This window comes from Acinonyx jubatus, chromosome B3 (assembly GCF_027475565.1).
Source record: "Acinonyx jubatus isolate Ajub_Pintada_27869175 chromosome B3, VMU_Ajub_asm_v1.0, whole genome shotgun sequence".
In the NCBI taxonomy this organism is placed as follows: Eukaryota; Metazoa; Chordata; class Mammalia; order Carnivora; family Felidae; genus Acinonyx; species Acinonyx jubatus.
This window is the reverse complement of record NC_069386.1, coordinates 59,583,014-59,604,220: the sequence shown is the minus strand read 5'-3', so window position 1 is coordinate 59,604,220 and position 21,207 is coordinate 59,583,014. Positions and strand designations below refer to the sequence as shown.

Here is a 21,207-nt window from a genome sequence, read left to right as displayed (position 1 = left end):
TGAAATAGGTCATCCTCTCTGATATAAAAATTAATTCTATATTCTATTTCAGTTATAAAAATGTTATCATTCAAAACTTGTTTTAACATGACTTGATTGTCTAAAACACTTCACAAATCTTTTCCTAAATTTACATCTGAAATCCTCTCCCATCCTGCTCCAAGGAATGAATGCAAATAGTGTGACAACTGAGCTTTCAAAATAACTAGGAAAGATCCATGGGCACGGGATTAGAGTAATAGCCCCAAACACATACTTGCTCAGTTATCAAGCTTCTATTTAGTTCTTCTATATTAACAATGTTATATTTTCTAAAGGAGAAGGAGGAAAGAAATTTTTTTTAAAAAGATTTGGCAGTTTAACAAATTTAGAAAACACTGAAAACAACAAATTTATTATTATTAATTTTTTTAGTATTTCTTAACTCCAGGGCTTCTCAGCCTTTCATAAATTAACGAGCATCAGAATGCTCAGGGATGCAGTATACAGCTTTTCCCCATACTTAGGACATTTAGGTTCTTTTTCTTCTCCACAGTATATTTGGAGAAATTAGGGTTATGCTAGTTTGGGAGACTAGAGGAAAGCACTGCTTCAACATAAGTTATTCATAATCTATCTAAAACTATCAGAGTTATTCCTTTCAACTAACCCATTCTGCTAATTTCTTAGACCACATTAACTTTTTTTTTAAATATTTATTTATTTTTGAGAAAGAGAGAGAGAGAAAACACATGTGAGGGGAGGGGCAGAGAGAGAGGGAGACAGAATCCTACGCAGGTTCCGTACTGTCAGCATGGAACCCGAGGTGGGGCTTGAACCCACGAAGCTCGATATCATGACCTGAGCCTAAATCAAAAGTTGGAGGTTCAAATGACTGAGCCACCCAGGCACCACAACACCACATTAATCTTAACACTTAAATCACACATTCCCTCACTTAAAAACCTATGATTGACAGGGCACCTGGATGGCTCAGTCGGTTAGACATCCACCTTAGGCTCAGGTCAGGATCTCATGGTTCGTGAGTTCAAGCCCCACATCGGGCTCTCAACTGTCAGCTCAGAGCCCGCTTCAGAAATTCTGACCTCCCTCCCCCCATCCCCTGCTCATGCTCACTCACTCTCTCTCAAAAACAAATATTAAAAAAAAAAAAGAAACCTATCATTGGCATTTCCTAAGGCAGGAGTAGGTAATCAATCACAGCTCTTAATTTAACTTCATTATGACCCATGGAAAAATATAAAGAGACAAAAACGTTTTAAACTAGAGTAGAAGAAACGTCCAAAGACTTAAAATGGCAAAATTATGAGATATCACAAGATAGGGCTCCTACACCAGGAAAGTCTGAAACCATACCTGAGTGTCTGCCTATCCTTCTCACATCTTCTCTAGTTCCCATCTCCCTCCAATCTGAAAGGAGCCATAAGGAATTTCTATTTATTACAAATTAGCATAAACCTTGGTCAAAAAAATTTTAAACTAGAAGAATGGTTCTTTTACTTTTGTAAAAGATATCAGCCATATTATTAAACATGATTTCAGATCCCAACTGGGTGCCTGGGTGACTCAGTTGGTTAAGTGTCAGACTCTTGATTTTGGCTCAGGTCACAATCTCGTGGGTTCATGAGTTCAAGCCCCATGTGGGGCTCCATGTGCTGGCGGCATGGAGCCTGCTTGGGATTCTCCCCCTCTGTCTCTGCCCCTCTCCCATTTGCATTTTCTCTAAGTAAATAAACTTTAAAAAAATATTAATGAACAAATAAATAAACTCCTAACCGATTTTTCCATCACTAACAGAAATCCCAAACAGGAAAAACAAATAAACAAAAAACATTTCTTTACCCGAGCCTACTGGATGGATCATAATCAAACCCCTCAGCCTGGCATTCAACACAGTTTATAACTATCTGCATTTAAATTACAAATTATATTGCAGTCCCACTATTCCCAAAACAAAACTGTTTTAATCGGATAAGCCTTCTGATAGACTCCTAGAACTGTTATACTCCATTCTACCTCTTCACTTTTGTACATGTTGTTATTCCACCTAAAATATCTTTCTCTTTTATTTCTTTAAACCATCTTTCTCCCAAACATCTTTCTAGGTTCACTCAAACTTCTCTGGCTAACTTAGCTCATGATAATCTTCCCAATTCTCTGAATTTTCAGTGACAATCCAGGACATCTTAAAAGCTTAGAGGGGTGCCTGGGTGGCTCAGTTGGTTAAGTGTCCAACTTCAGCTCCGGTCATGATCTCTCAGTTCTTGAGTTTGAGCCCTACGTCAGGCTCTGTGCTGACAGCTCAGAGCGTGAAGCTTGCTTTCGATTCTGTGTCTGCCTCTCTCTCTACCCCTCCCCTGCTCGTGCTCTGGCCTCTCTCTCTCAGACCTAAATAACATTAAAAAAATTAAAAAAAAAAAAAAAAAAGGCTTAGAGAAAAACCTCTCAGCATTCTAGCTAGCAGCACTACTTAAAAACCAAACGAGGGGCGCCTGGGTGGCTCAGTCGGTTAAGCAGCCAACTTCGGCTCAGGTCATGATCTCTCGGTCCGTGAGTTCAAGCCCCGCGTCGGGCTCTGTGCTGACAGCTCGGAGCCTGGAGCCTGTTTCAGATTCTGTGTCTCCCTTTCTCTGACCCTCCCCCATTCATGCTCAGTCTCTGTCTCAAAAATAAATAAACGTTAAAAAAATTAAAAAAAAAAAACAACCAAACGACACAGTCAAGAAAAAGCAAAAAGTGAGACAAATTGCAGTCAATTTCCCTAAGGTACAAGTTCTTTTCAGTTCTGAAAGATGTTTTTTTCTCTGAGCAACACTCCCACCTTGTGGACATCTAGGGTATTGTTAACACCAGTTTTGATGTGCTGCACTTTTCACAAGCATGGGCAGAAGCAGAATGCGGGTACAGACAACAAATGGTGTATCCTTAGCTCCTCAGATAATAGTATAACTTCAAATAAATTGAATTTTAAGGCATCCTCTCCGTAACTAGTTACTGACTAAATTAGTAACTATTTATTATTGATTTTTGAGTATCTTCAAATTCTGGGTAGAGATTTAATAATGCAGTTATTGGCTTCATGAGGCAGCAAAAAAGAAACCAGTGGAATGAGACTATGGTTTAGGAAACAAGACACCATTAAAAGCTTTCACCTATCTACAAATTCCACGTGATGTCTCTGGGGGAAAAAAATCAGTCACAAAAGCCTTGGATTCTCCCTCTTTTATTTATTACCTTTTTTGAGGTGTACACAATGTGGCACAATATGCATTTTCGTTCTCGTACCATAGTGACCAGATCTGAAGCACTCAACGTCACACCTGCAATGAGGAAGTAACAATTAGCAACCTTTTTCTCCCCAGATTTCCTCTTAGATTCACCTCAACGCAAGCTAAAAGCACAAGTCTTGCATCTACCTCACCTCCACCCTGCTCTTCCCAGTCTTCCCACGCTGGTAAATGAAAATTCGAACTTTGGAAGTCATCCTCGATCCCTCTTTCTCACCCCATATCCACCCTCATCAGCAAATCCTGCCACTCCCATGCTGAAATGCATCCCAAACCCACCCCCGCCTCACTACTTAAAAGGTCTGTCATCTCACATGGCACTAGCCTACTGACCTGAGTCTCTAGCTCCACTCGTGTCCTCTCATAGTCTATTCTCAAAACAGGAGCCAAAGATTCTCACAACAGGATTCTTTTAAAATTTAAGTCAGATCACTTAACTACTCTGCGGAAAATCTTCCAACAGATTCCCATCTCACTCACAGGACATCCAGTCCCTCGCCATTGGCCACAATATCTGCTTCTCTCAATCTAACTCCATGCCCCACCACACTGCCCTTCTTGCTAGTCCTGGATCACAACAAGGATTCTCCTACCTTAGAGTTTCTACATGCCCTATTCTCTCTGCCTGGAATATGCTTCCTTAAGATGTCCTTATGGCTCTCATAGCTCATTCTCTCAAGTATCTAAAATGTTGCTTCATCAGGGAGGCGTTACCTGACCTATACAATCCTATATCTTTTGCTCCCCATTCCTTCTTCCTATTGATCTGCTTATTTTATTTTTTTGCTGCAAAAGCTTTATTGTTTTCATTTGGTCCACGGTTTGGGAGAGGGCTCCATGGCAGTTAAAAAGCTGCCTAGAGGCTGCAGGGAGAGGCTCAGGCAGAAGCCTGATACCAACGGGATGCCAGAGGGCCCCTCAGAGGGCCCCAGAGGCTCTCAGTCATGCTTGAGGGTGAGCCTTTGGAAGAGATACCTGCCCAGCCCAGCCTGGGGACCAGCCAGCTTGCAGAGGTTTGTCAGGTGGTTGCCCATCTTCTTGATGGTTTCACCTGCTCATCAAGTACATGCCTCTCCAAGAAATCACAGAGATGAGGGTCTGCATGGGCAAAACCCAAGGCATGCAGATACAAAAAGGCCTGGTTCAGTTTCTTCTCCAAGACCATAGTGTCTCCCCTAGTGTCCAAGGTTTCACCCCACCCATTTTGGGACAGCTTCTGCATATTGTATTAGAGGGTGCGGCCACCCACTAGTTTTTGCATCTTGAGGAGACAGTGGGCACCCCCACACTTCTCCTCAGTTAACTTGTAGAAGTGCCAGAGTCACAACATCATGGTTGATATATAAGCCCAGAGAGAAGTAGGTGTAGGAAACCTGCAGATACAGGTTGACCAGGAGGTTGACAGCAGCCACCACCTCAGGGCAATAATTCTGACAAATCCAGGAGCTCATGTTTGGCAATAAGGAACTAATCTTAAAAACAAAACCAAAAACCACAGTGTTAGCTGGTCTCAGAGGCAACGGATAGCTTAGAAGATGGATCTGAAGGTTGTGACTGGAAAAGAGGTTGGAGAGTGGTAGAAGACCGGAAGAAGGGGTATCCCTGGGTCTGATACATCCAAATACCGTTGAAGGAAGAGGCAGATCCATGGAACTACTGGGTATGCTACCTGATTTTTATATTTTTAATAGCACTGTGGTAGGCTGTTTCGGTAGAGGGCCACAGCATTATCTCCCACCCTGTGTGTTCTTTTGCAATTTAATCTTATCACCACCACCCATCGAAGGTGTGGTTCATTTTCCCTTCCCCGGCCACAGGCTGTGGGAAGCCCAAGCCACAAGGAGAGGACAAGGGGAAAAGAACTGAGGCCCAGCTGAGCACCCAATGACCAGCACCATCTGACAGCCATGTTGGGTGAATGAGCCATGTCAGGTAAGCTGCCAAGGAGGGTCCCCAAGTAAGACGACTTAAAGAATCATGCAGACGAGCCTTTTCAACCCTCAGAATGTTAAGAGACAGTAAGATATTTCTTTTAAGCCAGGAAATTTTGGGCTAGCTTGTTAAACAGCAAAAGACATCTGAGGCAAGTATCTCTTACTACCCGAAATAGCATATATTTATTTTTAATTCTTAATTCTACTTCCAGGGACTTTGTATATTTTGTTCACTAGTATAGATCTAGCACTTAAAACCATGTTTGCCATAATGCGGGCATCCCACAAGCATTTGTAGAACTGTTCCAAATGGAACTATCTTTGGTTACCAAATGTGAGATACAGCTGAGTAAATACTGAGGTTTGGATTAAAACCAGAAGGCTTATTTTACAATCCTCTAGCGCCAGCATATTTTTCTCTTATGTCCCTTCAAAGATGCCTTACATGAGAATTTAATTTCACTTCCCAAGCATCACTGTTTTTCCTTCCACACATGAAACACCAGGCTCTAACAGACATATCTGCTTCCTTGCCTGGATTCACTCCTTAGGGACCTTAAAATTGTGAAGTAATGAAGTTATAAACTACCCTAATTTAATCTATAACTACTCCTAGACAACATGGTGGAAGGACCAGTAAGAAAGAGACCTACAGTTTTCTACTTCTGGTCACTCAGCAATTTCCTTGCTATTGCAACCCACTTCATACGATTCCTAAATGTCTGAAATAATTTCATTCAACAAGGGGCGCTTGGGTAGCTCAGTTGGTTGAGCATCTGACTCGTGATTTCAGCTTAGGCCATGATCGCAGGGTCATGGGATCGAGTCCCACACTGGGCTTCACATTGAGGGTGGAGCCTGTTCAAGATTCCTTCCCTATTCCCCCACCCCTGCCCTCTGCCCCTCTCCCCAGCTAGTGCACTCTCTCTAAACTAAAATAACTTTTTTAAAAAAACACACCAAAACAAGATTATGAGGTAAAATTTTGGCCATTTGAGAAAGCTGAATGTCAACTACCTAATACAACAAAGAAAAAGACCTTTATGAATAAGTACAGTATTATTCGTGCTTATAGTACTGCTACTACCTCTTAGATCTCAAAATTAACATAAATCACTCTGGTACTCAGTGTCAATGCATCATTATTCTTTTAATTCTCTTATATCTTAATGTTTACTTCAACTTTAATTACTATTTACACACAGTATTTTGTTTCATTCAACAAGCATTTATTGAGCACCAAGCACTGTTCTAAGAGTTGGGGAAACAATCATAAAGAAGATATGTCCAGAATTTTTTTTTAAGATTTTAAGTAATCTCTACACCCAACGTGGGGCTTGAGCTCACAACTTTGACATCAAGAGTCATACGCTCAACTGAGCCAGCCCAGCTCTATCCTGTACAGAAATGTTTTTAATATTGCTTCAAGTTATTAATCATCAAAGCAAAACAGGAACAAAAAACTTAGAAGCAACAGAGTTGATGAAAAAGTTTGACTTTCTGGCACAAGCAACAACAGCTATTGTGGTGTTTTTATATATTTAGTCAAGTAAGAACTAAGCACTAACTAGCCAATTAACTCCTAGTAAATGGACACAGAAATAAAGTCATATAATAAAATATTCCTGTGCAACCACTCTGGAAAACAGTATGCAGGTTCCTCAAAAAATTAAAAATAGAACTACCCTATGGCCCACCAAATGCACTACTAGATATTTCTCTAAGGGATACAAAAATGCTGATTCGAAGGGGCACATGCACCGCAACGTTTATAGCAGCATTATCAACAATGGCCACATTATGGAAAGAGCCCAAATGTCCACTGACTGATGAATGGATAAAGAAGACGTGGTGTGTGTGTATGTGTGTGTGTGTGTGTGTGTGTCTGTGTGTGTGTACATATGTATATACATACATACATATATATATAAAACGGAACACTACTTGGCAATGAAATAGAATGAAATCCTGGCCATTTGCAACAACGTGGATGGAGCTAGAGGGTATTACACTAAGCGAAATAAGTCAGTTGGAGAAAGATATGATATGATCTCACTCATACGTGGAATTCAAGAAAAACATGAACATAGGGGAAGGGAAGGAAAAAGAAGATAAAAACAGACAGGGAGGCAAACCATAAGAGACTCTTTACAGAGAACAAACTGAGGGTTGCTGGAGGGGAGGTGGGTGGGAGGATGGGCTAAATGGGTGATGGGCATTAAGGAGGGCACTTGTTGGGATGAGCACTGGGTGTCATATGTAAGAGACGAAGTATTAAATTCTACTCCTGAAACCAATACTACACTGTATGTTAACTAATTTGGATTTAAATAAATAAAGATAAAATAAAATATTCTCTATCAACCTGTTAACCAAAGACTCCCTCTTTCACAAGCTCCATGTTTCGACTCTGCATGAATTAAGTAAATTCATTTTAACGTCTGCAAAAAAATTAAAAAGTATAACTGCTAACAAAGCATTTAATCAATAAGGAAGACCTAGTATTTAAGTACTGAATTGACAGGATTCCAGCCAAAGACAAAGGAACTTTAATTTCCATATCTTTAATCTGGGTTAATATATGATTTCCATTAAGCTCTCTGAAATACTCAAATTAGCTCACAGCTTTCTAGATGGGAACCACTGCTCTCTTTCAAGGTCTTAAGTATTAGAAGTCAAGGAAATAGAAACCACCCAACTCTGCAATCTCAAAGTGCTTGAGAGGTTACATTACACAAGTCAAGTAAGTATATAAAAACAATTCAACTACTGCCATTCTCACTTTAACCCCCTTGAGTTTTCCTCCCATATCACTTAAAAATACCCACTATGAAATTTTTCCAATTTTCCCCAAACTGTGAGAAATATCTGTGATATTTCTTAGTCATAACAGCCTTAAAAGTCCCATAATAAATACCTTTTCTCAACATTCTAATTGCTATTCTGTCAATACAATTACCATGCCTGTGGACAAAAACCATATTACTGATTCTTTTCCTTCAGATTCCTGTATTTAGTCATACAGGAGTCCTAACAGATTTCATTCTTCATTTTTGCTATCTATTCTTCAATGTGATAAACCTGTAAGACCTTACAGGTCTATCTATCCTCCCTTCACCCAACTGTTCCACCCATTAAAGATTCCTGCCTTGGCTCCTGCCCCCCAGTATATAAAGAAGTTCTAAACCCAAGCAGTACAACAGAATCATCCACATCACTTATTAATAAAAAGAAATACAGTTGTGTAGGCAGAGAATTATTTACACTGGAATTTCCAGAGACTCCATTTTGTGCCTCATTATGCTCATTATCCCCACCCTTATACAAGGGTAGTCACTCAAAAGTGACTTAAAGAGGTCAGAAAGACACCTTTCCCAGTAACAGCTATCTCACAACTCTGTAGTCCATCTCAAACATCAATGTTACAATATTTCTCCAAATATTTATTATGTAACTCAAGGCTGAAAAACACTGTTTGGTGTCAAAGAACTTTATTTGCAACATTGTCACATTATCTCATTTTACTGTTTAAACAACCTGCAATGATGAGAAAGAACGAAATATGGCCCTTTGTAGCAACGTGGATGGAACTGGAGAGTGTGATGCTAAGTGAAATAAGCCATACAGAGAAAGACAGATACCATATGGTTTCACTCTTATGTGGATCCTGAGAAACTTAACAGAAACCCATGGGGGAGGGGAAGGAAAAAAAAAAAAAGAGGTTAGAGTGGGAGAGAGCCAAAGCATAAGAGACTCTTAAAAACTGAGAACAAACTGAGGGTTGATGGGGGGTGGGAGGGAGGGGAGGGTGGGTGATGGGTATTGAGGAGGGCACCTTTTGGGATGAGCACTGGGTGTTGTATGGAAACCAATTTGACAATAAATTTCATATATTGAAAAAAAATAAAAATAAACAACCTGCAATGTAAGTAAGTACAGGCCGTTTGATGGTAGGTTATGTCTGGTCTCCCTCACCTTCCCATGAGGATGGGATCTGTTTATAAACCTAAGATTCATTATAATAAACTCAATAGTTCTTAAGATATTTGAACTCTGACCTAATTAAAGCCAACTCAGACTTTACAGGACAATAATACACTGTGAAACAGTGAAGAAGAAAAAAAAAGCTTAGGGGTGCCTGGCTGGCTTAGTCGAAGGAGTATGTGACTCTTGATCTTGGGGTTGTGAATTCAAGCCCCAGGTTGGGTGTACTTAAGTAAATAAAAACCTAAAAAAGAAAGAAAAAGCTTGATTTTGGTTTGTTGAGGTGGGGAGAGTGGTACTCAGATTAGAATCCCTTTTCTGAATTCCAAAGGTAACTAACTGTGTGCCTCCATCTCAACCCTGAACAAAAAAGTAATGGATTTCTGACGAGCAAAACAGGGTAACAGAGAGACAGTGCTCAGTGACAGAGCAAGTTTTTCCTACTACCCCTAGGTTGCCCAGAAGGTTACAGAGCAAAGATATGACGGGCACTTCTGGGAGGCACTCTGGGAGGGTCCTCACTTTGTTCAGTGGGCCTCCCTAGAAAGTTCCAAGGCTCCTAGCTAAGGAAGAAGTGAGCTGGTAATAAAGGTCGGAAAGTATTTTTTATCACATCAACCTATAACCAGAACTTTCAAAGGCAATTGTAGGTAGCTGTCATATTTGCTAGTTCTAAGTCTTGGCTGGCCCTGATTCCCAAGGCAAGTGATTGGTGGCTTCCTGCATCCAGTATCTTTGAGCATAAGCTTATAAGCATTTTACTCGCTAGCATTCCTACTTTTTATATTATCTGCCCTACCACAACACTTAGCAAGAGTACATGTACTAACCACTCTTTATTAGTAAGCATAGGGCTAACACAAAGACCGGAAGTTAAGTCTGTGACTCAGAAAAAGGCATTAAAAGTTGTGCCCCTCTCAAGTGAAGCTTGCCCATTACCAGGCAAGGAAAATGGAAAGGGTGGACTACAGATCCCTTAACTCAGAACTACCATCAGTTTCCAATTCTTTACTCAATTCTGGAACCTGGCAAGCATTATATCTTAGAATGAAAAGTAACTGAAAAAGAAACTGGGGGGGGCGCCTGGGTGGCGCAGTCGGTTAAGCGTCCGACTTCAGCCAGGTCACGATCTCGCGGTCCGTGAGTTCGAGCCCCGCATCGGGCTCTGGGCTGATGGCTCGGAGCCTGGAGCCTGCTTCCGATTCTGTGTCTCCCTCTCTCTCTGTCCCTCCCCCGTTCATGCTCTGTCTCTCTCTGTCCCAAAAATAAATAAACGTTGAAAAAAAAATTAAAAAAAAAAAGAAACTGGGGTAACACCAACCTTAACGAGGCAATATAAAATACTAGCAAATGTTATCATCATATAACAGAGTAGATCATAAACCCAAGGATACGTTATGTGACCACTGTTTTAAAAGTATAACTGGGTAGCTTGTTGCATTTATTTAGCAATTTAAAAAAATTTTATTCCTGTATTCAATCCATCTTTTGTAGATATCAAAATTTAAAATTCTGTGACATGAAATTTTAAATTCTGTGGCATGAATTACAATCCCTGCAAGCTAATGAGTGACTCTAGCTAACCTGCCCAACATTCTCCTCAAAAAGCTTCATTGTTCTCCATGCATCTTCTTGCTAACAATATGTTCAATAATCTTCATCCACTTTATACAAGTATGATTATAATAACAATCATCTTCACTATCCTTTTTGTAGAAATTTTTAAGTTCATGGTTAACTATAGTCATGGTGTAATACAGTAAAACATTTACTTTAGCAGTTTAATTGACGTTAATAGCTTTCTAGGGGCACCTGGGTGGCTCAGTCAGTTAAGTGTCTGACTTCAGCTCATGTCATGATCTCCTGGTTCATGGGTTCAAGCACAACGTCAGGCTCTGTGTGGACAGCAGGGAGCCTGGAGCCTGCTTCAGATGCTTGTCTCCCTCTCTCTCTGATCCTCTCCTGCTCGCACTCTTTCTCTCAAAAATAAACATGAAAACAATTTTTTTTTTAAAATAGCCTCCTAAATGCCTTCGTCCTATATTTAAAAAATTGTTGAGTCTGCAAAGGTCACCATATATTTCATCAGATTTTAGGGAGGAATTTATGTGCTAAAGCAGTGGTGTCTGCAAATTTTTGAATTTGCAAAACTCCTCAATATCACTTTGTAAATGTCAAAAATCTACTGTTTACTAAAAGCTCACATGCATACAGTGATAGATCCAAATATCTCAGTAAGTAAGTAGTAAAAAAAAAATATGCTTAGACAAAATTTGGTACTGTTCAAAAGTTCAGCATTCCAACAGCATGGAAATTTTCCCAGAGCTCTAATTTACCTTGAAATTGTCACCTTAAAAAGAACAGCTGTATAATATCCTCCTAACAGGTCCCAGCACCCTCTCTCAAACGACTCTCAGGTATTCCTGTACTTTCCCAATTCCTTACACTGCAGCAGAAGTAATCTCTTTAAAATACAAATCTGTTCATAATATTCTCTTTTCTCCCTATACTGTGTTTTGGAAAATTTCAAACACAAAAATGCTGAAAGGTTCTCATAGTGAACATCCCACATCCAGGTTCCCATATATCCCTATATCTATTACCTAGATTCTGCCATATAACATTTTACTATATTTGCTGTATCAGAAAGATCACTTAATCGTAATGTATTATGATTTGTTAATATTTTGCTCAGAATCATATGGGGCTCTATGTACATAAGGCATGTTTCTGTAATTTTCTTTTAAATCTGTAACATCTTTATCTGGTTTTAGTTATTAGGGTAATGATGCACTAGTGAAATGAGTTTCGAAGCGATTCCCTTCTATTTTCTGGAAGTTTAAGATTGATGTTATTTCTTCTTTAATTTTTTTTAATGTTTATTTTTGAGAGACAGAGTACGAGCAGAGGAGGGGCAGAGAGAGAGGGAGACACAGAATCTGAAGCAGGCTCCAGGCTCCCTGCTGTCAGCACAGAGACTGACACGGGGCTTGAACCCAAAAACTGTGAGATCATGACCTGAGCCGAAGTCGGACACTTAACCAACTGAGCCACCAAGATGCCCCTATTTCTTCTTTAAATACTTCACAGAATTCAGGGCGCCTGGATGGCTCAGTCAGTTGAGCATCAGACTTGATCTCAGCTAGGATCTTGATCTCAGGATCATGAGTTCAAGCCCCGCATTGGGCTCTGCACGGTGGTGAAGCCTACGTAAAAAACAAAAACAAACAAACAAAAAGTACTTGAGAGAATTCATCAGTGAAACCATTATGGCCCTGAGTTTTCTTTACGGAAGTTTTTTTTTTTTTTTTTTTTTATCATTATCCCGTTTCTTTAATATGAGTTTATTCAGATTTTGTTTCAACTTGTGACAGCTTTAGTATGTTGATATTTTCAAGAAACTGCACAGTTACATTGTCAAATATTTTGGCGTAAGGTTGTTTATAATATCCCCTTATTGTTCTACATGATCTGTAGTGATAAATCCCTTGCATTCCTGATATTAGTAATTTGTGTTGTTTTTATTAGTGTATCTATGGGTTTATCAACATTATTAATCTTTTCAAAGAACTTCTGGCTTTGTAATTTTGCCTATTGTTTGTCTTTTTCTATTTCACTGATTGCTTCTGTTGTCGTTATCATTTCTCTCCTCCTGTCTACTTTGGATTTATCTTGCTCTTTGTTTACTAGCTCCATAAGGTAGAACTTTAGGTCACTATCTTTAGACCTCCTTTTTCTAAAATAAGTGTTTAAAGTTATATACTTCCCTCTAAGCATGCCATTAACTGCATCCTACAAATTTTTAAAGCATTTTTTAATAAACTATGTATATCAGAATAGTTTTAGATTTACAGAGAAATTGCAAAAATAGTAAAGCACCCCTATATACCACTCCTAGTTTCCTGTATTATTTATACCTTGCATTAGTATAATAGTTTGTCATAATTAATAAACCAATATTGATAATTATTAATTTAACTCCATATTTTATTTCCATATTTTTTTTTAATGCTTATCTATTTATTTTTGAGAGAGAGTACATGCAAGGGGGGTAGAAGCAGAGAGACAGAGAGAGAAAGAGAGAGAGAGAAGCCCAAGCGGGCTTCACACTGTCAGTGCAGAGCTCGATGTAGGTAGGGCTTGAACTCATGAACTATGAGATCATGACTTGAGCTGAAGTCAGACACTTAACCAACTCAGCCACCCAGGCACCCCAACGAGATTTTTTACCTAATATCCTTTTTCTCTTCCAGGATTTCAACCAGGATACCACATTACATTTGGTCATGATGCCTCCTCAGGCTCCTCTCGGCTATTACCATTATCCCACAAATTTTGATGCTGTATTTTCACCATCCAGTTCAAATCACTATCTCTCTTGTGATTTCTTCATTGATATAGGTTTAGAAGTTTAACTGAATTTTCAAATATTTGTGGGATATTTTAGTCATCTTGATTTCTACTTTAATCCCATCATGGTCAAAGAATATATTCTATATTATTTCAATCCTTTCAAATTTATTGAGACATGATTTACAACCTGGTATCTGGTTTATAAATACACTTGGGGAAAAGAAATGTATTCTGTAGTAGTTGGGTGCAGATCTATACTGATTTTTTTGTTTCTTTAGCTATCAGTTATTGAGAAGAATGTTAAAGTCTCTATGATTGTTACCCATTTTTTAAAATTTTTTTTAGTTTATTTTGAGAGAGAGTGAGCATGAGCAGGGGAGGGGCAGAGAGAGAGGTGAGAGAGAGAATCCCAAGCAAGCTCTGCACTGTCAGCACAGAGCCTGACATTGGGCTCAATCTTATGAACTGCGAGATCATGACCCGAGCCAAAACCAAGAGTTGGATACTTAATGAGCCACCCAGGCACCCCTTTTCTTTAATTGTATCAATTTTTGCTTGATGTATTATGAAGCTGTGGTGTTTGGCACATATGTGTTTATGATAATGTCATGAATTGACATTTTTATCATTATGAAAAGACCCCCTTAACTCTGGCAACACGCTTAATTTTTTTTTAAGCTCATTTATTTTGAAAGAGACAGCAAGCAGGGTAGAGGCAGAGAAAGATGTGGGAGAGAGAGGGAGAGAGAGGGAGAGGGAGAGAAACTCGAGCAGACTCCACACCCCCAAAACAGAACCTGATGTGGGGCCTGAACCCATGAACTGTGAGATCATAACCTGGGCCAAAATCAAGAGTCAGATGCTCACCGAGTGAGCCACCCAGGGGTCCCAACACACTTTATCTTGAACTCTACTTTATCTGACATGAACATAGCCATTCTAGCCTTGTTATGCTTACTGACTGAAAGACACATTTTTCCATGCATTTACTTTTAGCCAATCTGTCTGTATGCACTGAATCAGAATATCTATTCCATTATACTAAATAAAATTCTTGATATGGGGCACCTGGGTGGCTATGTTAGTTGAGCATCTGACTTCAGCTCAGGTCATGATCTCAGAGTTCATAAGTTCGAGGGCCTGATTGGGTTCACTACTGTCAGCACAGAGCCGACTTCAGATCCTCTGTCTCCCTCTCTCTCTCTCAAAAATAAATAAACACAGGGGCTCCTTGGGTGGCTCAGTCAGTTGAGCGTCTGACTCCTGATTTCAGCCTGGGTCATGATCGCATGGTTCATGGGATCACACCCTGTGTGGAGCTCTGCACTGACAGCGTGAAACCTGCTTAGGATTCTCTCTCCCTCTCTCTCTGCCCCTCCCCCGCCTCAAAATAAATTATTTAAAAATAAATATTAAAAAATTGATATGGTTGGATTAGGTCTACCGTTATTTCTGTTAGGCTGTACCTGTCTTCTTTTGGATTATTCACTTTAATTTTTCTACTAGCTTTTTAGCAGTGCTTCTTCACATTTTCTCTACCATGAGTGCTCCAGGAACTACAAAATACACCCTATCATTTTACCCTGTACTCCGTGTTAATAATTTGCCACTTCAGGGGGCACCTGGGTGGCTCATTCAGTTAAGCGTCTGACTTCGACTCAGGTCATGATCTCACGGTTCATGAGTTCGAGGCCCACATCGGGCTCTGTGTTGGCAGCTCAGAGCCTGGGGCCTGCTTCAGATTCTGTGTCTCTCTCTCTCTGTTCGTCCCTTGCTCACACTCTCTCCCTCTAAAAACAAATAAAAATTTAAAAAAATTTTTTTTAGTGGGAATGCAAGTTGGTACAGCCACTCTGGAAAACAGTATGGAGGTTCCTCAAAAAACTAAATAGAACTACCCTACGACCCAGCAATTGCACTACTAGGCATTTATCCATGGGATACAGGTGCTCTGTTTCAAAGGGACACATGCACCCCCATGTTGATAGCAGCACTATCAACAATAGCCAAAGTATGGAAAGAGCCCAAATGTCCATCGATGGATGAATGGATAAAGAAGATGTGGTATATATATACAATGGAGTATTACTTGGCAATCAAAAAGAATGAAATCTTGCCATGTGCAACTATGTGGATGGAACTGGAGGGTATTATGCTAAGTGAAATTAGCCAGAGAAAGAAAAAAATCATATGACTTCACTCATATGAGGACTTTAAGAGACAAAACAGATGAACATAAGGGAAGGGAAACAAAAATAATATAAAAACAGGGAGGGGGACAAAACAGAAGAGATTCATAAATACGGAGAACAAACTGAGGGTTACGGGAGGGGTTGTGGGGGGGGGGATGGGCTAGATGGATAAGAGGCACTAAGGAATCTACTCCTGAAATTATTGTTGCACTATATGCTAATTTGGATGTAAATTTTAAAAAATAAAACTTAAAAAAAAAAGGTTATATAAAAAAAATAATAATAATAATTTGCCACTTCAAGTACATTTTACAAACCTTGTAGCCATATAGGTCAATTTACCCCCAACTCCCATTCCATGCTTTATGGTGTATGTTTTATATCTATATGATGTGATGATCTCCACAAGATGAGGCATCTTTATTAAACAGTTGTATGTTGTTTTAAGAAATTAAAAGGACAAGATTTGTATTTATCCACTTATTTACTTTTTCTGATGTTCTTCACTCCCTGATGAAGAGTCAAGTTTCCACCTGGTATCATTTCCTTTTAGACCAAACTTTAGCATTTCTTGTAGTGCAAATCTGCTAGTAATGAATTCTCTTGGTTTTCTTTTAACTGACATTATTTTTATTTCACTTTCATTCTTGAATGCTATACTACCGAATCTGTAATTCTGGATTGTCAAGTTTTTCTTTCAGCATTTTAAAGATTTTCTATTCTTTCTGGCCTTCATGATTACCCTCCTGTATATAACATGTTTTCTTTGGTTGCTTTCTGGATTTTTCCTTTTATTTTTGGCTTTCAACAGTTTGACTGTGAGGTACCTAGTCATGGTTTTCTTCATTGTTAAACTTATGGTTTGCATGGTTTTGTCTTTATCCTTCTTAGGGTGTGCTGAGCTTACAGAATCTGTCAATTTATGCCTTTCACTAACTTTGGGACGTTTTCAGCCCTTACATTTTCAAGTATTTTTTCTTCTTCCCCATTCTTTTACCTCTCCTTCTGGCACTCCAATGTAGTATGTTGGTTTTTTTTATATTGCCCACAGGTCCTTGAGGATCTCTTCCTTTTTCTCTTTTACTCTTCTTCTGCTCTTCATACTGAGTAATTTCTATTGATCTTTAATTTCATGGATTCTCTCCTCAGGCTTCTCCATTCTGCTTTTAGCCCAACCAGTTTATTTCCAGTTTCGTATATTTCAACATTAGAATATCCATTTGATTATTTAATACTCATTTTTTTTAAATATTTATTTTTGAGAGAGAGCATGTACAAGTGGGGAAGGGCCAGAGAAAGGGGGAGACAGAGTATGTAAAGTGGGCTCTGTGCTGATAGCAGAGAGCCTGATGTGGGGCTCAAACTTAAACCGTGAGATCATGACCTGAGCTGAAGTCAGACACAACCCACTGAGCCACCCATATCCCCTAATACTCATTCTTTATGAGTATATTTTCCTGTGCATCATTTTCCTTTTCTTTACTAATACATATTTTTCAAAAGTTTCAAATCCTTTCCTGCTAATTCCAACATCTGAGTATTTTAAGATTAAGATAGTCTTTTAACTTGAGAATAGGTTACATTTCCCTGATTCTCTGTATATGAGTAATTTTGGAATATATGCTGGATGTTATAAATGTTACTATTGTGGAGACTCTGAATTCCTTTATATTCCTCTGAAGAGTGCCGATTTTTTTTTTATTTTTTAATGTTTATTTTTGAAAGTGTGTGTGTGCGCGCGCAGGAGGGGCAGAAAGAGAGGGAAACACAGAATCTGACGCAGGCTCTAGGCTCTGAGCTATCAGCACGAGCCTGACGTGGGGCTCCAACTCACAAACCGTGAGTTCATGACCAGAGCCGAAATCTGATGCTTAACCGACTGAGCCACCCAGGTGCCCCAAAGAGTGATTTTTTTTTTTAATTTATTTTTGTTTTAGTAGGTATGTAAATTGGTTGACTCAAACTGCAAACTCTGTTTCTTAGGTAGATGAAATCTCAATTCAGTTCTTTCACCCTTAGCTGAACTTCTTAGAGTCTGTTCTACACATGCATAGTTCCACACTCTGTCAAGATTTCAGTAGAGTTCATTCACAAGAGTTTGAGGCTTCTCTATTTTCCAGGATTCTCCTTTTACTTCCCAATAGGTGTGTTTGCCTAGAGCCTTATCTTTTGGTTCTTCAGGCCAAAGACACTAGAAGTTTAACATCAGAAATTTAACCACCCTACCTGGCACAGACTGCAGCCATGAAAATGGGAAATCATGTGCATCAGTTCCTCAAGTGTTAATTCCCTTCCAGAATCTGTTTGCTCTGGGTAACTCTCCAGTGATTTTAGTTGTTTTATGTACTTCTGATTTAATAGCTGTTATCTGCAGGAAGGTCTGCCAGTAGGAGCTTACTAAGCCATGATCAGAACTAGACACATGCTTACACTTTTCAGAGCCTTCAACCTGACTGAATGGCTCCAGGCAATGTTCAAGCAGGTGAGGGAGATCAAAGAAGACATGCCCCTCAGTCTTGTGATGGAGTGGGAGGCCCTAGGTCTAGTGACAAATCTGCTAGGGTCTAGGATGATCCTTGAATGGCAGATGTCTTTCATGAAATGGCTCAGGATTCTAGTCTACTTCCATTTCACCTCAACCTAAACATTCACTTCTATGATTCCTTCAACCATACAATGAAAAAGCCAAGACCATACACTCTAAGTTTATTTATTTACTTATTTTGAGAAAGAGTGAGAGAGAGAGAGAGAGAGCAGGGGAGGGGCAGAAAAAGAGGAAGAGAGAGAATTCCAAGCAGAGCCCCATGCAGGACTCAAACTCATGAACTGTGAGACCATGACCTGAGGCGAAGTTGAATGCTTAACCGACTGAGCCACCCAGGCGCCCCAAGACCATAAGCTCTTATGTTTTATGCCTCAGTTCCTTACTTTTAAAAGCCCCTTGGGGCGCCTGGGTGGCTCAGTCGGTTGAGCGTCCGACTTCAGCTCGCGTCACGATCTTGCAGTCCGTGAGTTTAAGACCCACGTCAGGCTCTGTGCTGACAGTTCGGAGCCTGGAGCCTGTTTCAGATTCTGTGTCTCCCTCTTTCTCTCTCCTCCCCCACTCATGCTCTGTCTCTCTCGTCTCAAAAATAAATAAAGGTTAAAAAAAATTTTTTTTAATTAAAAATAAATAAATAAATAAATAAATAAATAAGTAAATAAATAAAAGCCCCTTGGCCTGGGTGGCTCAGTCAGTTAACTGTCTGTCTTTGGCCTAGGTCATGACCCTGCTCTTCCCAAGTTCGAACCCCGTGTCAGGCTCTGTGCTGACAGCTTAGAGCCTGGAGCCTGTTTTGGATTCTGTGACCCCCTCTCTCTCTCTGCCCCTCCCCCATTCACATTCTGTCTCTCTCTTTCTCTCTCAAAAATAAACATTAAAAATAAATAAATAAAAAATAAAAAAGCCCTTCAATGCATCCCAGTATTTAAGATCAAAAACCAAAATACTTAACAAAGTCCTCCAAAGAGCTGTTTCATATGCTGGTCCCCCTCCCTGGAATGTTTTTATTCCTTTCCATCTAGGTAACTATTCATCCTTCAAATCTCAGTCCAAATGTCATTTGCCTGGGGAAGCACTCCCTGATCTCTCAGATTAGGCCATACTCCCTCATACACACTTCTCTCCTAAAATCCTGTGCCTCCTTCATACCACTTATCACATCTGTGACTATTTCTGAGGCAGACAGTGGAGCAGCAGTTCTCAACCATATCAGACACAATACCCTCTTTTTTTTCCCTAAAATGTTACAGGAATTTTCATTCATCCATAAATATGAGACATGATTATAACAATCCCCAGTATGGGGCGCCTGGGTGGCTCAGTTGGTTAAGCATCTAACTTCAGCTCAGGTCATGATCTTGCAGTTCATGAGTTCGAGCCCCACATCGGGCTCTGTGCTGACCGCTCAGAGCCTGGAGCTGCTTCAGATTCTGTGTGTATTTCTCTCTCTGCCCCTCCTGTTCACGCTCTGCCTCTCTCTCTCAAAAATAAATAAGAAAACATAAAAAAAAAAAAAAAAAAAGAGAAACAATCCCCAGTATGCTCTTCAAGCAGCTGTCCCAAAGGTCACCATGGAATTTTTCTTTCAAGGTATTTATACCTTTTTATTATAAATATTTTATAATAGCTCCTACCCTTAGTGAAATTCAGAGCGACTGTAACTTACTTACACATGTCAAATTTTAAATATCAATATAAGGGCACCTGGGTGGCTCAGTTGGTTAAGTGTCCAACTTCATCTCAGGTCATTTTCTCACAGTTCATGAGTTCCAGCTCTGGATCAGACTCTGTGCTGTCAGCATGGAACCTATTTCAGATTCTCTCCCCTCCACCACAGCCCGCCACCTCCCCTGCTGGTACCCTCTCTCTCTCAAAAATAAATAAAACATTTTTTTTTTTAATTTAAAAAATAAAATAATATTTATTTCAACATGTAAATGCTTGGGCATGACTATATTAGATGAAGACTATGAGTGTGAAAACTGCAAATACAGACTGATAAAAGCATGTTATATCGTTGATGAAAATACCAGGAACGTGATACGATCTTCCAAAATAGTGACCAACTCTTTGTAAACTCTGAAATAAAGAAAGTACAGGGGCGCCTGGGTGGCTCAGTCGGTTAAGCAGCCGACTTCGGCTCAGGTCATGATCTCGCGGTCCGTGAGTTCGAGCCCCACGTCGGGCTCTGTGCTGACAGCTTAGAGACTGGAGCCTGTTTCAGATTCTGTGTCTCCCTCTCTCTGATCCTCCCCTGTTCATGCTCTGTCTCTCTCTGTCTCAAAAATAAACGTTAAAAAAAAAATTAAAAAAAAAAAGAAAATACGATCTCTTGATTTACACAGTAACTGTGCTCTATGCAAAAACAAAACAGAACAAAAAATAATTCATGTGTAAAACAAATTAGTTCTAAGTTCATGTGATCAGAAACAGATTTTTCACCTACATGAACATCCTCTGGGCCATTTGAAAGTGATGTAAAATGTACAACAGGTTTTTACTGTATAGGGTAGGGATGTTCTTTACATTGCAGGATGTCTAACAACCGGATCTTTATCCAGTAAAGTCAGTGTCATCCTCTCAATGATTTTGAAACTAAAAATACCCCCCAAATTTCCAAACCTCCCTAGGAGATGATCTCAAACTCATTAAAAACCACTACATTAGGGTAAAGGAAGATAGCAAGATCTCTGTAACCAGACTGCTTGTGTTTGAAACCTAGCTCTATCACTTACTAGCTGTGTGTGATCTTGACCAAGTAGTTTAACCTTTTTGTGCTTCAGTTTCTACATTCATAAAACAAAAATATTATCAGAATCAATGTCATAGAGCTGTTATGAGGAATCAATTAGAAAATCCATATTAAGTGTGTGGCACAAAGTTGGTACCAAATCTTTGCTATAGTCATTAGTATA

The 21,207-nt window shown here is 39.6% G+C and overlaps 1 protein-coding gene and 1 pseudogene across 6 annotated transcripts in view; both read right to left on the bottom strand.

The window, feature by feature from the left end:
- The window catches only part of ZNF106 (zinc finger protein 106), a 65,050-nt gene that overhangs the window by 38,127 nt on the left and 5,716 nt on the right, over positions 1-21,207 (bottom strand). For 5 of the 6 annotated variants that reach the window (XM_015064884.3, XM_027067017.2, XM_015064885.3 and 2 more), the window contains exon 2: positions 3,235-3,320. In XM_015064884.3, coding sequence (XP_014920370.2) covers positions 3,235-3,288 — 54 coding nt within the window. In that variant the 5' untranslated portion in view covers positions 3,289-3,320. Of the gene's footprint in view, positions 1-1,356; positions 1,386-3,234; positions 3,321-21,207 lie in introns of those variants that run through there. The other variant, XM_027067018.2, reaches the window with a different exon arrangement.
- LOC113601796 (ferritin light chain-like) lies at positions 3,271-7,567 on the bottom strand (annotated as a pseudogene).